A 15,181-nucleotide genomic window follows, 5' to 3' on the forward strand; every position below is an offset into this window, starting at 1 on the left:
CAACACCTGTCAATGGTGCGCCTAAGGACAGTTACAGAGACAGTCAGAGACGATCGACTGGTAATGGACCTTTTGTTTCCAACAACGGCTCATGTTGGAGATGTGGAAGCAAATACACAGCCAGAGCTTGCAGGTATCAACAATATACCTGCAGAAAATGCAATGTCAGCGGTCACTTGGCGCGCATGTGCAGGAAGCCTGCAGCCAGGTTGATGTACGAGGAGGACAGGGACGATGTAAGCCCTATGGGGCCAAATGGACACTGGGGGAAATCGCTCGAAGCTGAAGTTCAGCGAGTTCATATGGTGAATTTGTGCGAGACACTCTTAACCTGGACTTTCAGGTATAAAAGGGGAAGCTCCACCCACCTTCATCACTTCAGTGCTGGCTAATAAAGGTTACTGGTCACAGAGTGACCTTCTCTCAAGTATGGGCCTCGTGTGCATTTATACTGTATAGTAAAGACATATTAGAGTGGAATTAAACTACAGAACCAGTGGGAAGCTGTTCAACCTTCGCCGTCTCCAGGCCAGGTCCAAGACCACCCCAACCTCTGTCGTCGAGCTACAGTACGTGGACGACGTCTGCGCCTGCGCACATACAGAGTCTGAACTCCAGGCCATGGTCGACGTATTTACTAAACGAAAGTGTGGGCTAAACATCAGCAAGACAAAGCCTGCCCATACCGCACAGCACTGTCCCCCAGTCATCAAGATCGCGCCGCGGCCCTGGACAACGTGGACCACTCCCATATCTCGGGAGCCTCCTATCAACAAGAGCAGGCATTGATGACGAGAGGCAACACCGCCTCCAGTGCGCCAGTGCAGCCTTCGGCCACCTGAGCAAAAGAGTGTTTGAAGACCAGGCCCTCAAAACTGCCACCAAGCTCATGGTCTATAGGACTGTAGTCCTATACCTGCCCACCTGTATGGCTCAGAAACATGGATCATGTACAGTAGACACCTCAAATCGCTGGAGAAATATCACCAACGATGTCTCCGCAAGATCCTACAACTTCCCTGGGAGGACAGATGCACCAACATTAGCGTCCTCGACCAGGCCAACATCCCCAGCATCGAAGCACTGACCACACTTGATCAGCTCCGCTGGGCAGGCCGCATATTTCGAGTGCCAGGCACGAGACTCCCAAAGCAAGCGCTCTACTCGGAACTCCTTCATGACAAACAAGCCAAAGGGGAGCAGAGGAAACGTTACAAGGACACCCTCAAAGCCTCCCTGATAAAGTGCAACATCCCACTGACACCTGGGAGTCCCTGGCCAAAGACCGCCCTAAGTGGAGCAAGCGCATCCGGGAGGGCGTTGAGCACCTTGAGTCTCGTCACCGGAAGTGTTATGTATGTTAACTGGGTTTTACCTGCCACCGGAAGGTGCTACTGTCGGAGTCCTAATGGTCACTGGCAGACACGTGCAAGCTGTGTATATAATGTTGGCAGCCATGTTGAATCCTCACTTTCAGAATAAATAAACTGGAGTAAGGTCATGCCTGAACTAGCTCACCGTATTTAGCCTTGTGGAGTTTTCAATACTTAACAGAGAGCCTTCAGAAATCAAGCACAGGCAACGGAAAGAGCATGCGGCAAACCAGTCCTACCCACCCCTTCCCTCAACGACTATTTGCCCCACCTGTGACAGAGACTTGGTTCTCATATTGGACTGTACAACCACCTAAGAACTCATGTTAAGAGTGGAAGCAAGTCTTCCTCGATTCCGAGGGACTGCCTATGGTGATGGTTGTGGAGGAAGTAACTCCAACATCATCCAGAGGACTCTTCGGGCAGTAAGGGGGCGAAATTCCTCTGCGTCATCGCTGTGCGCAGCGACCCCTTTTTGCACCGCGGCGGCCCACTTCACTCCGTGGCAGAAATTGAGCAGTGCTCTGTGACGAAATTTAAAGGGGAGGTGCGCGGTGCCATTTTGAGCTGCCCTCCGATTTACAGGTCCAGCCGACATGATTATTCTCGCAAGATCCATGCCGCGATCGTGCAGCCAGCACACCATTTTGGTGCTGGGCTGCAGCCATGGCACCCAGAATCCCCGGTGGCCTATGAAGAGCCCGCAGTGTGTCCTCCCCTTTAAAGGAAGGGGAGGACCCTTGGAACGCATCAGAGAGGCCATGTAGTGCTCCGATATTCGCCCGGATAACGCCCCGACAGGAAGTAGATTGCTCGACATTGCGCTCCATGTCCTGTCAGGATGGCGACCCCAATTTAGGTTGTGGGGTGGGACTTCTACGCCAGGTGCAGGAAGTCCTGCCTCACGAAGGTTACCGCCCCCCAAATGGGGCCCTCCCGAATTTTGCCCCTAAGGGGGGGAAATTGCCTCTGTTTTGGGACCCATTAATGAGGGGCGCAAATGAGATGGAGGAGACTTTTCCCTGGTTGGAGCGCTACCGGCTCCTGGGAAATTGCCCTGGAGTTTGTGGAGGTGCTGCTGTGGCAGCGCCGCGCCCCACAGTTAGCGCCCCAGGCCGTCGCGCAACAGGCAATGACATAATCATCGTGTACGGCGACACCTCACCGTCTCGTGCCGACCCCTTACTGCCCCGCAGGGGAAATTGTCCCGCAGGCCGCGAGTCTGGCACGACTTTAAGCCAACGCTCAGGTCGGCTCCAGGATTACGGCCCTAGTGTGGCCCGGGCCGCCATCGTGCAGCCCGGCACTCCGTTTTGGGTGCCGGGCTGGAGGTGCGGTCCCACGCTGTCCTGGTGACTTAGTGGAGGCCATCAGATCCTTGCTGAGTGCACAGCAACCGTCCCCTTTAAGCGAAGGAGAGGGGCATTGAAGCGCATCAGCATCAAGCAGAGCATCAATGTAGCACTTCTCTTACCGCCCCAGTAGTGTGCAGGGAACCACCCCCAAAGTGGAGGGTACAAGATTGCAATCCACTTCCTTTGAGGGGCGATAAGCCCAATTCAGCAGCGGGAGGTGGGATTTCTGAACAGGGTGCAAAGACTCTCGGTCCCAGCTGGTTACCACCCCCAAATGGAGGACACCGGGCAATTTCTAAGACTTTTGGGGTACAATTTGTGGTCGGAAATGATGGCCCTGAATTTGCAGTCAGAGGCTTCCCGCAGGAAAATGCCTCCCATCCGCAGATAAAATGCCCATGTACCTGGTGGTCCAGGAAGTACGGATATTTGCGGTCCAGGGGTTCTCTGCGTACCCGCAGGAAGAGGCCCACATATCTCAGGGACGCTTGCGGCTTGCGAGCGACCCTGGGCTCACATGGGCCAGCCCAATGAATGACAGAAGGAGATCCCCATTCATGGGGATCCCCGGTGTGCAACGGCCACCCCGCATTAAAAGAACTCACGCACAGGCATCTTCCACTCCGTTAACATGAAGTTCGGGACCTGGTATGTCAGAACCTTCAATATCAACTCCAACAGCGACAGGCCGGAATGCCGCACCGCCATAGTTGCCCGGGAACTTAAGACACTTTGACATCGACATCACCGCCATAAGCAAGACCCGGAGGGCAGGGGAATGCCAGCTGGAGTTACAAGGTGGAGGTTACACCTTTTTCTGGAAAGGGAAACCAGAGGAAGAACGCCGCCTTCACGGAGTTGGCTTCGCCATCAAAAATGAGCTGGTCGACCGCCTCAAAGACTCCTCCTGTGGGGTTAACGAACGATTGTGACCCCTGGTTCTGCACTTCCCCAACATTGGGATCATTCTTCCTGCATCTAACCTGTCTAAACCCGTCAGAATTTTAAACGTTTCTATGAGGTCCCCTCTCATTCTTCTGAACTCCAGTGAATACAAGCCAAGTTGATCCAGTCTTTCTTGATATGTCAGTCCCGCCATCCCGGGAATCAGTCTGGTGAACCTTCGCTGCACTCCCTCAATAGCAAGAATGTCCTTCCTCAAGTTAGGAGACCAAAACTGTACACAATACTCCAGGTGTGGCCTCACCAAGGCCCTGTACAACAGTAGTAACACCTCCCTGTCCCTGTACTCAAATCCCCTCGCTATGAAGGCCAACATGCCATTTGCTTTCTTGACCGCCTGCTGTACCTGCATGCCAACCTTCAATGACTGATGTACCATGACACCCAGGTCTCGTTGCACCTACCCTTTTCCTAATCTGTCACCATTCAGATAATAGTCTGTCTCTCTGTTTTTACCATCAAAGTGGATAACCTCACATTTATCCACATTATACTTCATCTGCCATGCATTTGCCCACTCACCTAATCTATCCAAGTCACTCTGCAGCCTCACAGCATCCTCCTCGCAGCTCACACTGCCACCCAACTTAGTGTCATCCGCAAATTTGGGGATGCTACATTTAATCCCCTCGTCTAAATCATTAATGTACAATGTAAACAGCTGGGGCCCCAGCACAGAACCTTGCGGTACCCCATTAGTCACTGCCTGCCATTCTGAAAAGTACCCATTTATTCTTACTCTTTGCTCCCTGTCTGCCAACCAGTGCTCAATCCACGTCAGCACACTACCCCCAATCCCATGTGCTTTAACTTTGCACATTAATCTCTTGTGTGGGACCTTGTCGAAAGCCTTCTGAAAGTCCAAATACACCACATCAACTGGTTTTCCCTTGTCCACTCTACTGGAAACATCCTCAAAAAATTCCAGGCCTCCATAACCAGTGCCTTCGAAGAGACACTTGTTCACGCAACCAGAAAACACCAGGACTGGTTTGATGAGAATGATCAGGAGATCCAAGAACTAATAGATCGCAAGCACAGACCACTTCTGAGCCTCAAACAATAACCCAACTCGGGAGCAGCAAAGCAACATTACAGACGGCTCAAGGCTGAGGTCCAACAAAAAACCCGGGACCTAAAGAACAGGTGGTGGATGGAGAAAGCACAGGATGTTATGTATTTAATCCCTTGTAACCTGTATTACACTACCACCAGAGGGCTTACCTGTTGGGAGTCCCAAGGGAACCCAGCATCCCTTGGGAGCACGGTATATAAGCAGGCCACCCACGAGGTACCTACACTCTGGAGTCGCATTAAAGGAGCTGAGGTCACACTTGCTCATTGTACACAGTACTCAGTTTCATCCTTTATTATGAGCATAACAATTGGCGACGAGGTAACGAAAACCGCGCGAAAATGCAAAGAATAGTTGGTATCCTGGAGAAGTTCTCAGAAGGGGACGATTGGGAGGCCTTAGTGGAGAGATTCGACCAATACTTTGTGGCCAACGAGTTGGAAGGGGACGAGAATGCTGCCAAACGAAGGGCGATCCTCCCAACTGTCTGTGGGGCAACAACCTATGGCCTCATGAAGAATCTCCTAGCTCTGGCAAAACCAACAGAGAAATCCTACAAAGAAGTGTGTCCGCTGGTCCGGGAGCATCTAACTCTTAAGGAAAGTGCTTTGATGACGAGATATCGGTTCTACACGTGTCAACGATCAGAGGGCGAGGAAGTGGCGAGCTATGTCGCCGAACGAACGCAGGACATCGTGAATTTGAGGGATTCCTAGAAGAAATGCTCAGAGACTTTTTTGTACTGGGCATTGGACATGAGACAATCCTTCGCACACTGTTGACTGTAGAAACTCCGAATCTAAGTAAAGCCATAACGATAGCCCAGGCATTTATGTCCACCAGTGACAACATTAAACAGATTTTGCAGAGTAAAGAAGTTTTGGCCAGTACTGTGCATAAAGTAATGTCGGTTTCAAGCAGAAATATACATGGCAGAACGTATACGCCGGCTGCCCGACCTTAAATGACCCAGAGTCCGCCATCAATCATTAATGCAAGGCAGTTAACACCTTGTTGGCAAAGTGGAGGTGATCATCGGACCCATCAATGCCGCTTCAAGCACTATGCGTTGAACGATTGCAGAACAATGGGACATCTCCAGCGAATGTGCAGGCGAGCTGCAAACCCTGCAAACTACCACGTTGCAGAGAAAAATCGATCCACTGGGGATCAGGCTGAATTGGAGACTCGTACCGAGGAGGCAGAAGTGTACGGGGTACACACATTCACTACGAAATGTCTACCAATAATGTTGAAAGTTGAACTGAATGGAATTCCAGTATCTATGGAACTGGACACGGGTGCAAGTCAGTCCATAATGAATAAAAAGACTTTTGACAGGCTGTGGGGCAAAAAGGCACACAGGCCCAAGCTCAGCCCCAATCACACCAAACTAAGAACTCACACCAAGGAACTAATCCCTGTAATTGGCAGTGCAGAAATTAAAGTCTCCTATGACGGAGCAGTATACGAACTCCCGCTGTGGATTGTACCAGGGGATGTTTGGCAGAAGCTGGCTGGGAAATAACCGCTGAAACTGGGACGACATCCAAGCGCTTTCGTCCGTCGACGACGCCTCATGTGCCCAGGTTCTGAGCAAGTTCCCATTGTTGTTCAAGCCAGGCATTGGAAGCTTCTCGGGGGCAAAAGTGCAGATCCATTTGGTTCCCAGGACGCGACCCATCCACTACAAGGCACAGACGGTACCATACATGATGCGTGAGAAAGTAGAAATTGAGCTGGACAGGCTGCAGCAAGAAGGCATCATCGCGTCGATGGAATTCAATGAGTGGGCTAGTCCAATTGTCCTGATACTTAAAGAGGACGGCACGGTTAGAATTTGTGGGAACTATAAAGTAACGATTAACCGTTTTTCGCTACAGGACCAGTACCGGCTACCCAAGGCAGACGACCTATTTGCGACGCTGGCTGGAGGGAAGACGTTCACCAAGCTGGACCTAACCTCGGCCTACATGATGCAGGAGCGGGAGGAGTCTTCGAAAGGCCTCACCTGCATCAACACGCACAAAGGTCTGTTCATCTATAACAGGTGCCCATTCGGCCGCGGCAAACTTCCAACGGAACATGGAGAACGAAAGTCAGTTCCTCGCACCGTGGTTTTCCAGGACAAAATACTGGTTACAGGTCAGAACACCATTGAGCACTTGAAGAATCTGGAAGAGGTTCTTAGTTGGTTGGATTGCATGGGGCTCAGGTTGAAACGCTCGAAGTGTGCTTTCCTGGCGCAGGAGGTCGAGTTCTTGGGAAGAAGAATCACAGCAGACGGCATCAGACCCACCGACGCCAAGACGGAGGCTATCAAGAACGCGCCAAGACCACAGAACGCGACAAAGCTGCGGTCGTTCCTGGGACTTCTTAACTATTTCGGTAATTTCCTACCTGGTTAAGCACCCTGCTAGAACCCCTACATGTGCTACTGCGCAGCGGAGACAACTGGATATGGGGGAATTCACAAAAGGCTGCCTTTAAGAAAGCCAGAAATCTGTTGTGTTCAAACAAACTGCTTGTTCTGTATAACCCTTGTAAAAGATTAGTGTTAGCTTGCGATGCGTCGTCATATGGGGTCGGGTGTGTGACAGTACGTGGATGAGCACATACGGAGGCTGAACTCCAGGACATAGTCGACATTTTTACTGAGGCGTACGAAAGCATGGACCTTCGCTAAACTTCCGTAAGACAAAGGTCCTCCACCAGCCTGTCCTCAGCACACAGCACTGCCCCCCAGTCATCAAGATTCACGGCGCGGCCCTGGACACCGTGGACAACTTCCCATATCTCGGGAGCCTCCTATCAACAAGAGCAGGGATCGACGACGAGATCCAACACCGCCTCTAGTGTGCCAGTGCAGCCTTCGGCTGCCTGAGGAATAGAGTGTTTGAAGACCAGGCCCTCAAAACTGCCACCAAGCTCATGGTCTACAGGGCTGTAGTAATACCTGCCCTCCTGTATGGCTCAGAGACATGGACCATGTACAGTAGACACCTCAAGTTGCTGGAGAAAAATCACCAACGATGTCTCCGCAAGATCCTACAAATCCCCTGGGAGGACAGGCGCACCAACATCAGCGTCCTCATTCAGGCTAAGAACCCCAGCATTGAAGCACCGACCACACTTGATCAGCTCTGCTGGGAAGGCCACATAGCCCGCATGCCAGACACGAGACTCCCAAAGCAAATGCTCTACTCGGAGCTCCTTCATGGCAAATAAGCCAAAGGTGGGCAGCAGAAACGCTACAAGGACACCCTCAAAGCCTCCCTGATAAAGTGCGACATCCCCACTGGCACCTAGGAGTCCCTGGCCCAAGACCGCCCTAAGTGGAAGCGCATCCGAGAGGGTGCTGAGCACCTTGAGTCTCAACGCCAAGAGCATGCAGAAATCAAGCGCAGGCAGCAGAAAGAGCGTGCGGCAAACCAGTCCCACCCACCCCTCCCCTGAACGACTATGTGTGGTTTGTGGATAGTGGGAAGGCCACTAGGGCAGACCTGTGACAGAGTCTGTGGCTGTTGTATTGGACTGTTCAGCCATCAAAGAACTCACTTCAGGAGTAGAAAGAAGCCTTCCTTGGTCCTGAGGGACTGCCTATGATGATGATGATGACAACTGGGATTTTGCAACCGGTCGCGTATGCGTCCAGGAGTTTCTTCAAGGCCGAAATGGTCTGCAGCATGATTGAAAAAGCTCTGGCGTGCAATTACGGGGTAAAAAAATACACCAGTACTTATTTGCCTCAAGTTTGAGCTTGAAACAGACCACAAGCCGCTCATATCATTGTTCTCTGAGAGCAAAAGAATTAACACCAATGCCTCTGCCCACATCCAAAAATGGGTGCTCACGCTTTCGGCATACAACTATGTAATCTGCCACAGACCAGACACAGAGAACTGGAGAGATGCTCTTAGTCGGCTGCCATTGCCTACCACCGGGGTGGAAATGGCATAGCCAGCGGACTTGCTCATGGTTATGGCGGCATTCGAGAACGAAAAGTCCACCGTTACGGCCTGCTAGATCAGGACCTGGACCAGCCAGGATCCTTTACTGTCCTTGGTAAAAAAAACTGTGTCCTCCATGGGAGCTGGTCCAGTGTCCCAGCAAAGGTGCAGGAGGCGATTAAGCCGTTCCACAGACGCAAAGACAAAATGTCCCTGCAGGCGGACAGTCTGTTGTGAGGCAATCGCGTGGTCTTGCCCAAGAAAGGTAGAGATACGTTCATTTGTGAACTGCACAGCACCCACCCGGGCACTGCAATGATGAAAGCCATAGCCAGATCCCATGTGTGGTAGCCCGGCTTCAACTCAGATTTAGAGTCATGCGTGCGCCAGTGCAACATTTGCTCTCAGATGAGCAATGTATCCAGAGAGGCACCGCTAATTTTGTGGTCATGGCCCTCCAAACCATGGACAAGGATCCACATGGACTATGCGGGCCCATTTCTAGGCAAAATGTTTTTGGTTTTCATGGATGCTTACTTAAAATGGATTGAATATGCAATAATATCTGTAAGCACATCCACGGCCACTTTTGAAAGCCTACGAGCCATGTTTGCCACGCACGGCTTGCCTGATGTCCTAGTTAGCGACAATGGGCCTTGCTTCACCAGTGCTGAATTCAAGGAATTCATGACCTGCAATAGGATCAAATACGTCACATCTGCCCCATTCAAGCCCGCATCCAACGGCCAGGCAGAATGGGCAATTCAGACCAAAAGCTTGAAACGCGTGTCAGAAGCTCCCTGCAGACCCGGCTGTCCCAAGTGCTGCTCAGCTACCGTACCAGACTCCACTCACTCACCGGGGTTCCCTCAGCCGAGCTGCTCATGAAAAGGGTGCTAAAAACAAGGCTCTTACTTGTCCACCCTGATCTCCATGATCACGTGGAGGACAAGCCGCATCAACAAAGTGTGTACCATGACCGCGCAAATTTGTCACACAATATTGAGATCAATGATCCTGTGTTTGTGCTCAATTATGGACATGGTCCCAAATGGCTCGCTTGCACGGTCACAGCCAAAGGGAGGAATAGGGTGTTTCAGGTCAAATTGACCAATGGACAAACGTACAGAAAACATTTGGACCAAATCAAATTGCAGTTCACCAACAGCTACAAACAACCCGAAGAAGACACCATCAACTTTGACCCTCCAACACACACGCAAGTGGCAACTGACATCATGTTTGACCACGAAGCTGAACTCACCATCCCCAGCAGCCCGGCAAGGCCGGCTGCCCAACAGCCCAGTGAAGAACTAACCAATTCACCCACACCCACATTTGTACCGAGACAATCGACAAGGGAGCGAAAAGCCCCAGATTGTCTCACCTTGAAGATAAGTGTACTGTTGACTTCACGGGGGAGTGATGTTATGTATTTAACCCCTTGTAACCTGTATTATACCACCAGAGGGTCTACCTGTTGGAGTCCCAAGGGATCCCAGCATCCCTTGGGAGCACAGTATATAAGCAGGCCACCCACGAGGTACCTGCATTCTGGAGTTGCATTAAAGGAGCTACGGTCACACTTGCTCATTGTACACAGTACTCAGTTTCATCCTTTATTAGGAGCATAATACAGGAGATACAACAACTGGCCATCAGCCATGATGGGCGAGGATTCTTCATTGCAGTCAAGGCCACCTACGGTTCAAACTCCCAAGGCTCCACCCCACTGCTGGCCAAGAATGGGGAAGCACTCATCAAGGACACCGAGACAGTCAGGGCCCACTGGAAGGAGCACTTCGAAGATTTCCTCAATCGAGACTCTGCCTTTGACTCGAGTGTTCTCAATTCCATCCCGCAGCACGCGACCCGCCACCACCTCAGTGAAACCCCAACGTTGCACGAGGTAGGAAAAGCCATAAGACAGCTCAAGAATAACAAGGCTACAGGAGCGGCTGGAATCCCTGCTGAGGCACTAAAGTATGGCGGAGAGGCGCAGTTGGCGCGGATACATGACCTCATCTCTCTCATCTGGAGGGAGGAGAGCATGCCGGGAGATCTGAGAGATGCAGTGATTGTGACCATTTTTTAAAAAGGGGAGAAGTCCGACTGCGGCAACGACAGAGAAATCTCCCTGCTATCAGCCCCGGGAAAGTTGTCGCTAGATTCCTCCTCAACTGTCTTCTCCCTGTGGCCGAGGAGCTCCTCCCGGAGTCACAGTGCGGATTTCGTCCCCTATGGGGCACAACAGACATGATCTTTGCAGCGTGACAGCTGCAGGAAAAATGTAGGGAGCAGCGCCAGCCCTTATACATGGCCTTCTTCGACCTTACAAAAGCCTTTGACACTGTCAACCGTGAGAATCTATGGAGCGTCCTCCTCCGTTTTGGATGCCCCCAAAAGTTCGTCAATATTCTTTGCCTACTCCACGACGACATGCAGGCCATGATCCTTACCAACAGATCCATTACAGACCCTATCCACGTCCAGACCGGGGTCAAACAGGGCTGCATCATCGCCCCAACCCTCTTCTCAATCTTCCTCGCTGCCATGATCCACCTCACAGACAACAAGCTCCCCGTTGGAGTGGAACTAAACTACAGAACCAGTGGGAAGCTGTTTAACCTTCGCCGCCTCCAGGCCAGGTCCAAGACCACCCCAACCTCTATCGTCGAGCTACAGTACGTGGATGACGCCTGTGTCTGTGCACATTCAGAGGCTGAATTCCAGGATATAGTCGACATATTTACTGAGGCATACAAAAGCATGGACCTTACGCTAAACATCCGTAAGACAAAAATCCTCCACCAGCCAGTCCTCGCTGCACAGCACTGCCCCCCAGTCATCAAGATCCACGATGCGGCCCTGGACAACGTGAATCATTTCCCATACCTCGGGAGCCTCTTATCAACAAAAGCAGACGTTGATGAGGAGATTCAACACCGCCACCAGTGCGCCAGTGCAGCCTTCGGCCGCCTGAGGAAAAGAGTGTTCGAAGACCAGGCCCTCAAATCTACCACCAAGCTCATGGTCTACAGGGCTGTAGTAATACCCGCCCTCCTGTATGGTTCAGAGGCATGGACCATGTACAGTAGGCACCTCAAGTCGCTGGAGAAATACCATCAACGATGCCTCCGCAAGATCCTACAAATCCCCTGGGAGGACAGACACACCAACATTAGCGTCCTCAACCAGGCCAACATCCCCAGCATTGAAGCACTGACCACACTTGATCAGCTCCGCTGGACAGGCCACGCTGTCCTCATGCCAGACACGAGACTCCCAAAGCAAGCGCTCTACTCAGAACTCCTGCACGGCAAACGAGCCAAGGGTGGATAGAGGAAACGTTACAAGGACACCCTCAAAGCCTCCCTGATAAAGTGCGGCATCTCCACTGACACCTAGGAGTCCCTGGCCAAAGACCGCCCTGAGTGGAGGAAGTGCATCCGGGAGGGCGTTGAGCATCCCGAGTCTCATCGCCGAGTACATGCAGAAAACAAGCGCAGGCAGCAGAAGGAACGCGTGGCAAACCTGTTCCACCCTCCTTTACCCTCAACGACTTTCCCATCTGTTGCAGGGACTATGGCTCTCATATTGGACTGTTCAGCCACCTAAGAACTCATTCTAAGAGTGGAAGCAAGTCTTCCTCGATTCCGATGGACTGCCTTTGATGATGATGATGTACGGAAACCCCATAGGCATGAATGGGAATACCCCAAAAAATACATCTAGGCATCAAATTTAAAAAATCATCACATATTAAATGCCATTTTAATTAATTTTAAATTAAATATTTAAAACAAAATTATTTTTTAAATAAATGTATATGTTTTAAAGGGGCTAAAAATAAATGTACCTATTTCACAGGTTTTAAAATGTATAAATTGATCAAATTTTATTTTTCTGTTTTTTAAAACTCTTACACTGTAATAGCAGGCCTTACGCCTGCTTTTACCAGACGTAAAAATTTCACTGGCATTTGCTGGGCAGAAGTTGGAGAAACATTCCAACTCTTCACCCACAGATGCCCTTTTCCCGGGGATGCAGATGATCTGTCAAGAATCACGCCTCGGATACCACCGTGCACATTTTTTAATAACAAAGACCCCAATTCTGCAACATTTAGCGGCCCATCTCGCCAGGTGCTAAATATTGATTTAATTCAAATTGTGCACCCCAAAAGGGGCGTGGGGCAATTTCGCCCCATAAATTTCTATCTAAACAGGTCCAAAGTTGATTTCATAGCACATGTGCTAAATATAATGATAACATTAATTCAAAGGAAATCTTTATCAGCCGTGTCAACACTGGGGATATGTTTAGAGCAATATTTATGGTCAGTCAGAGCTTGCAAGCTATTTAAACGTATAGATGCCAAATTTCCACAGCCTTCAATCTGCAAGTAGAATGCAGGAAGGGGTGCAATTTGGGACAAGATCTGGTTGCGGTAAGTCTCAATCCTTTTTTTACTTGCCAAAATTTCCAGCCAATGTTGGGGTGGAGAGGAGTGGGGGATAGGGGGGTTGTGATGGCAGGCATATATATGCTCAATACATGAGCAGTACATTATGACACCATGCAAATTAGGAATTTGTCATACAGCATGTTTCCTTCCACTTGCACTGGCATCGCTGGGCACCAAGGGACACCTATGCATCCCTAACATCCAGCATTAAAAGCAGGAGAGAGAAATGTAAAATTTTAAAGTTCAGCTGCATACTGCAATTGATCAAAGAGCAATTGATTGTTGTACTGAATCTGGTCTACTGAAAAACAGGGCACTTTCAACTTTTCCAAATTAGAGTTGGGACATTTATGCTGTGGCAAGGTGCCATAGCAAATTTTGTCCCCCTCACGGGAGCAAGGATACAGTTATGCTGTGAGTGACACTGATGCCCACTTAAAATATGTAAATGCCATGGCCCTTGAAAGTGGGCCGGGTTCAGAGGCACATCCATGGAGCAGATGAAAGCTCTCTGGAGGAAATTCAGGGCCTCAGAATTCTGATTACTTTTATAAGTATCATATTAAAATCAGGAATTAGGAATGTTAAGTGACACTTCATGGGCCTGCACTATACTAAACATTGATTAAAACTGAATGAATGAAGAAGAACTGGTGCTGGCTAAAATACAAAGTTGTTGACATAGTTTTGTTCAATTGTAGATCTTCTATTTAACTTAATCTTTATATGGTAACTTTGTGAATACAAACCATCATTTTCTTTTGTGGCAAAGCATTGCTTTACAAAGTTGAAAAGTTGAAGGTCTCTTTCTTTCAGAATCTGTTCTTGAATGACAGTTTTTCTAAATAAATCTGCCATTCTAAGTCAAAAGTCTCACTTTGTAATGTATCTGTAATTATTAAAAAAACATATGTAATGTAGCTCTTCATTATAAAGCAAACTAAGTTTACAAAGGGACAAAATCAGAAAGATTAGACCTCCAATGTGAATTATTTAACTTCGACCACAAAATGTCATATAACCTACCATCGTTATGTGTTTTCTTCATTTTGGACAGAAACTACCCCTTCAAGAAATCAGCATTCTATGAGGTCAGGCAATTTCCCCCGCCCACTCAAATGTCTATAAAACCTTGTTTTCAGTCTCAACATTAACTCTTTGTGCATAATAAAACAATAGATGAGCTCTCAACTATTCCACGTCACAGAGACAGGAGAGTCTAGGCACAAGGAACTCTGTATATGGAAGTTGAGTTTCCTTCAAAAAATAAGACCTAATTGTGACCTGACTCTGACCAGTTGAACCCAAGTGATTGCTGCTTTTCACTGATATCCAGATTGTATCCAACAGATCGAAAAAAAAGCTGTTACCTAAAAAAAACAGCTCCATCATCCTTTTAGTCCTTCTGGGCTCAAGATTTCTGGCCACACGAAATGATTTAAGTTATAAACTCCATTTATGGTAATATCTTGCCCATTAATCCAGGTCCAACACATCCCTGGCTGATTGTTTTAGCAACTTGCCAATGTTCTCACACTTGATTGTTGGCTGTAGCAAGAATTTGAGCTGTGGCTACATCAACGTTGGCTCATTGTTTGTGTACAAATTACACCCAGTGTGTCCACAGAAAAGATAAGCTTTTGGAGATTGCTTGCTGGGGTGTGCATCTAGTGGCAAGAGGCTGCAGCCGGGGACCTGTGAATGTGAGAGTGGAAGGCTCTGAGCAAGGATCTGGGCCAGAAGGAGCACATCTGCCTGATGGGGGAGCTAACACTGCTCCCCTGTTGAGGCCTCATGCTGCAATTGCATAACTTGTCCAGATAACATCACCAGTCCCGATCTCCATATTTAAAGTAGGACCCTGCTTCTTTCAGTGAGATCAGAGCGTCTAAGTGACTTGCATTATTTTAACTGCCCCCACCCTGCCATGTCTCCCCAGGTGCGGGCAGTTAAAATCGGGGCATTTAAGTTCATCTACTCTTTTTCCCCCACTCTGC

General features: G+C 49.4%; 1 protein-coding gene across 10 annotated transcripts in view; it reads right to left on the minus strand.

Annotated features, from left to right (window-relative positions):
- LOC139264307 (uncharacterized) overlaps positions 1 to 15,181 on the minus strand; it is a 382,502-nt gene that overhangs the window by 366,317 nt on the left and 1,004 nt on the right. For 7 of the 10 annotated variants that reach the window (XM_070880566.1, XM_070880557.1, XM_070880559.1 and 4 more), the window contains exon 2: positions 13,934 to 14,073. The exons of the other annotated variants lie outside the window; for them this stretch is intronic. In XM_070880566.1, the coding sequence (XP_070736667.1) occupies positions 13,934 to 14,042 (109 nt within the window). In that variant the 5' untranslated portion in view covers positions 14,043 to 14,073. The remainder of the gene's footprint in view (positions 1 to 13,933; positions 14,074 to 15,181) is intronic. 10 annotated transcript variants of the gene reach the window in all.

The sequence above is a fragment of the Pristiophorus japonicus genome, chromosome 5 (assembly GCF_044704955.1).
Source record: "Pristiophorus japonicus isolate sPriJap1 chromosome 5, sPriJap1.hap1, whole genome shotgun sequence".
In the NCBI taxonomy this organism is placed as follows: Eukaryota; Metazoa; Chordata; class Chondrichthyes; family Pristiophoridae; genus Pristiophorus; species Pristiophorus japonicus.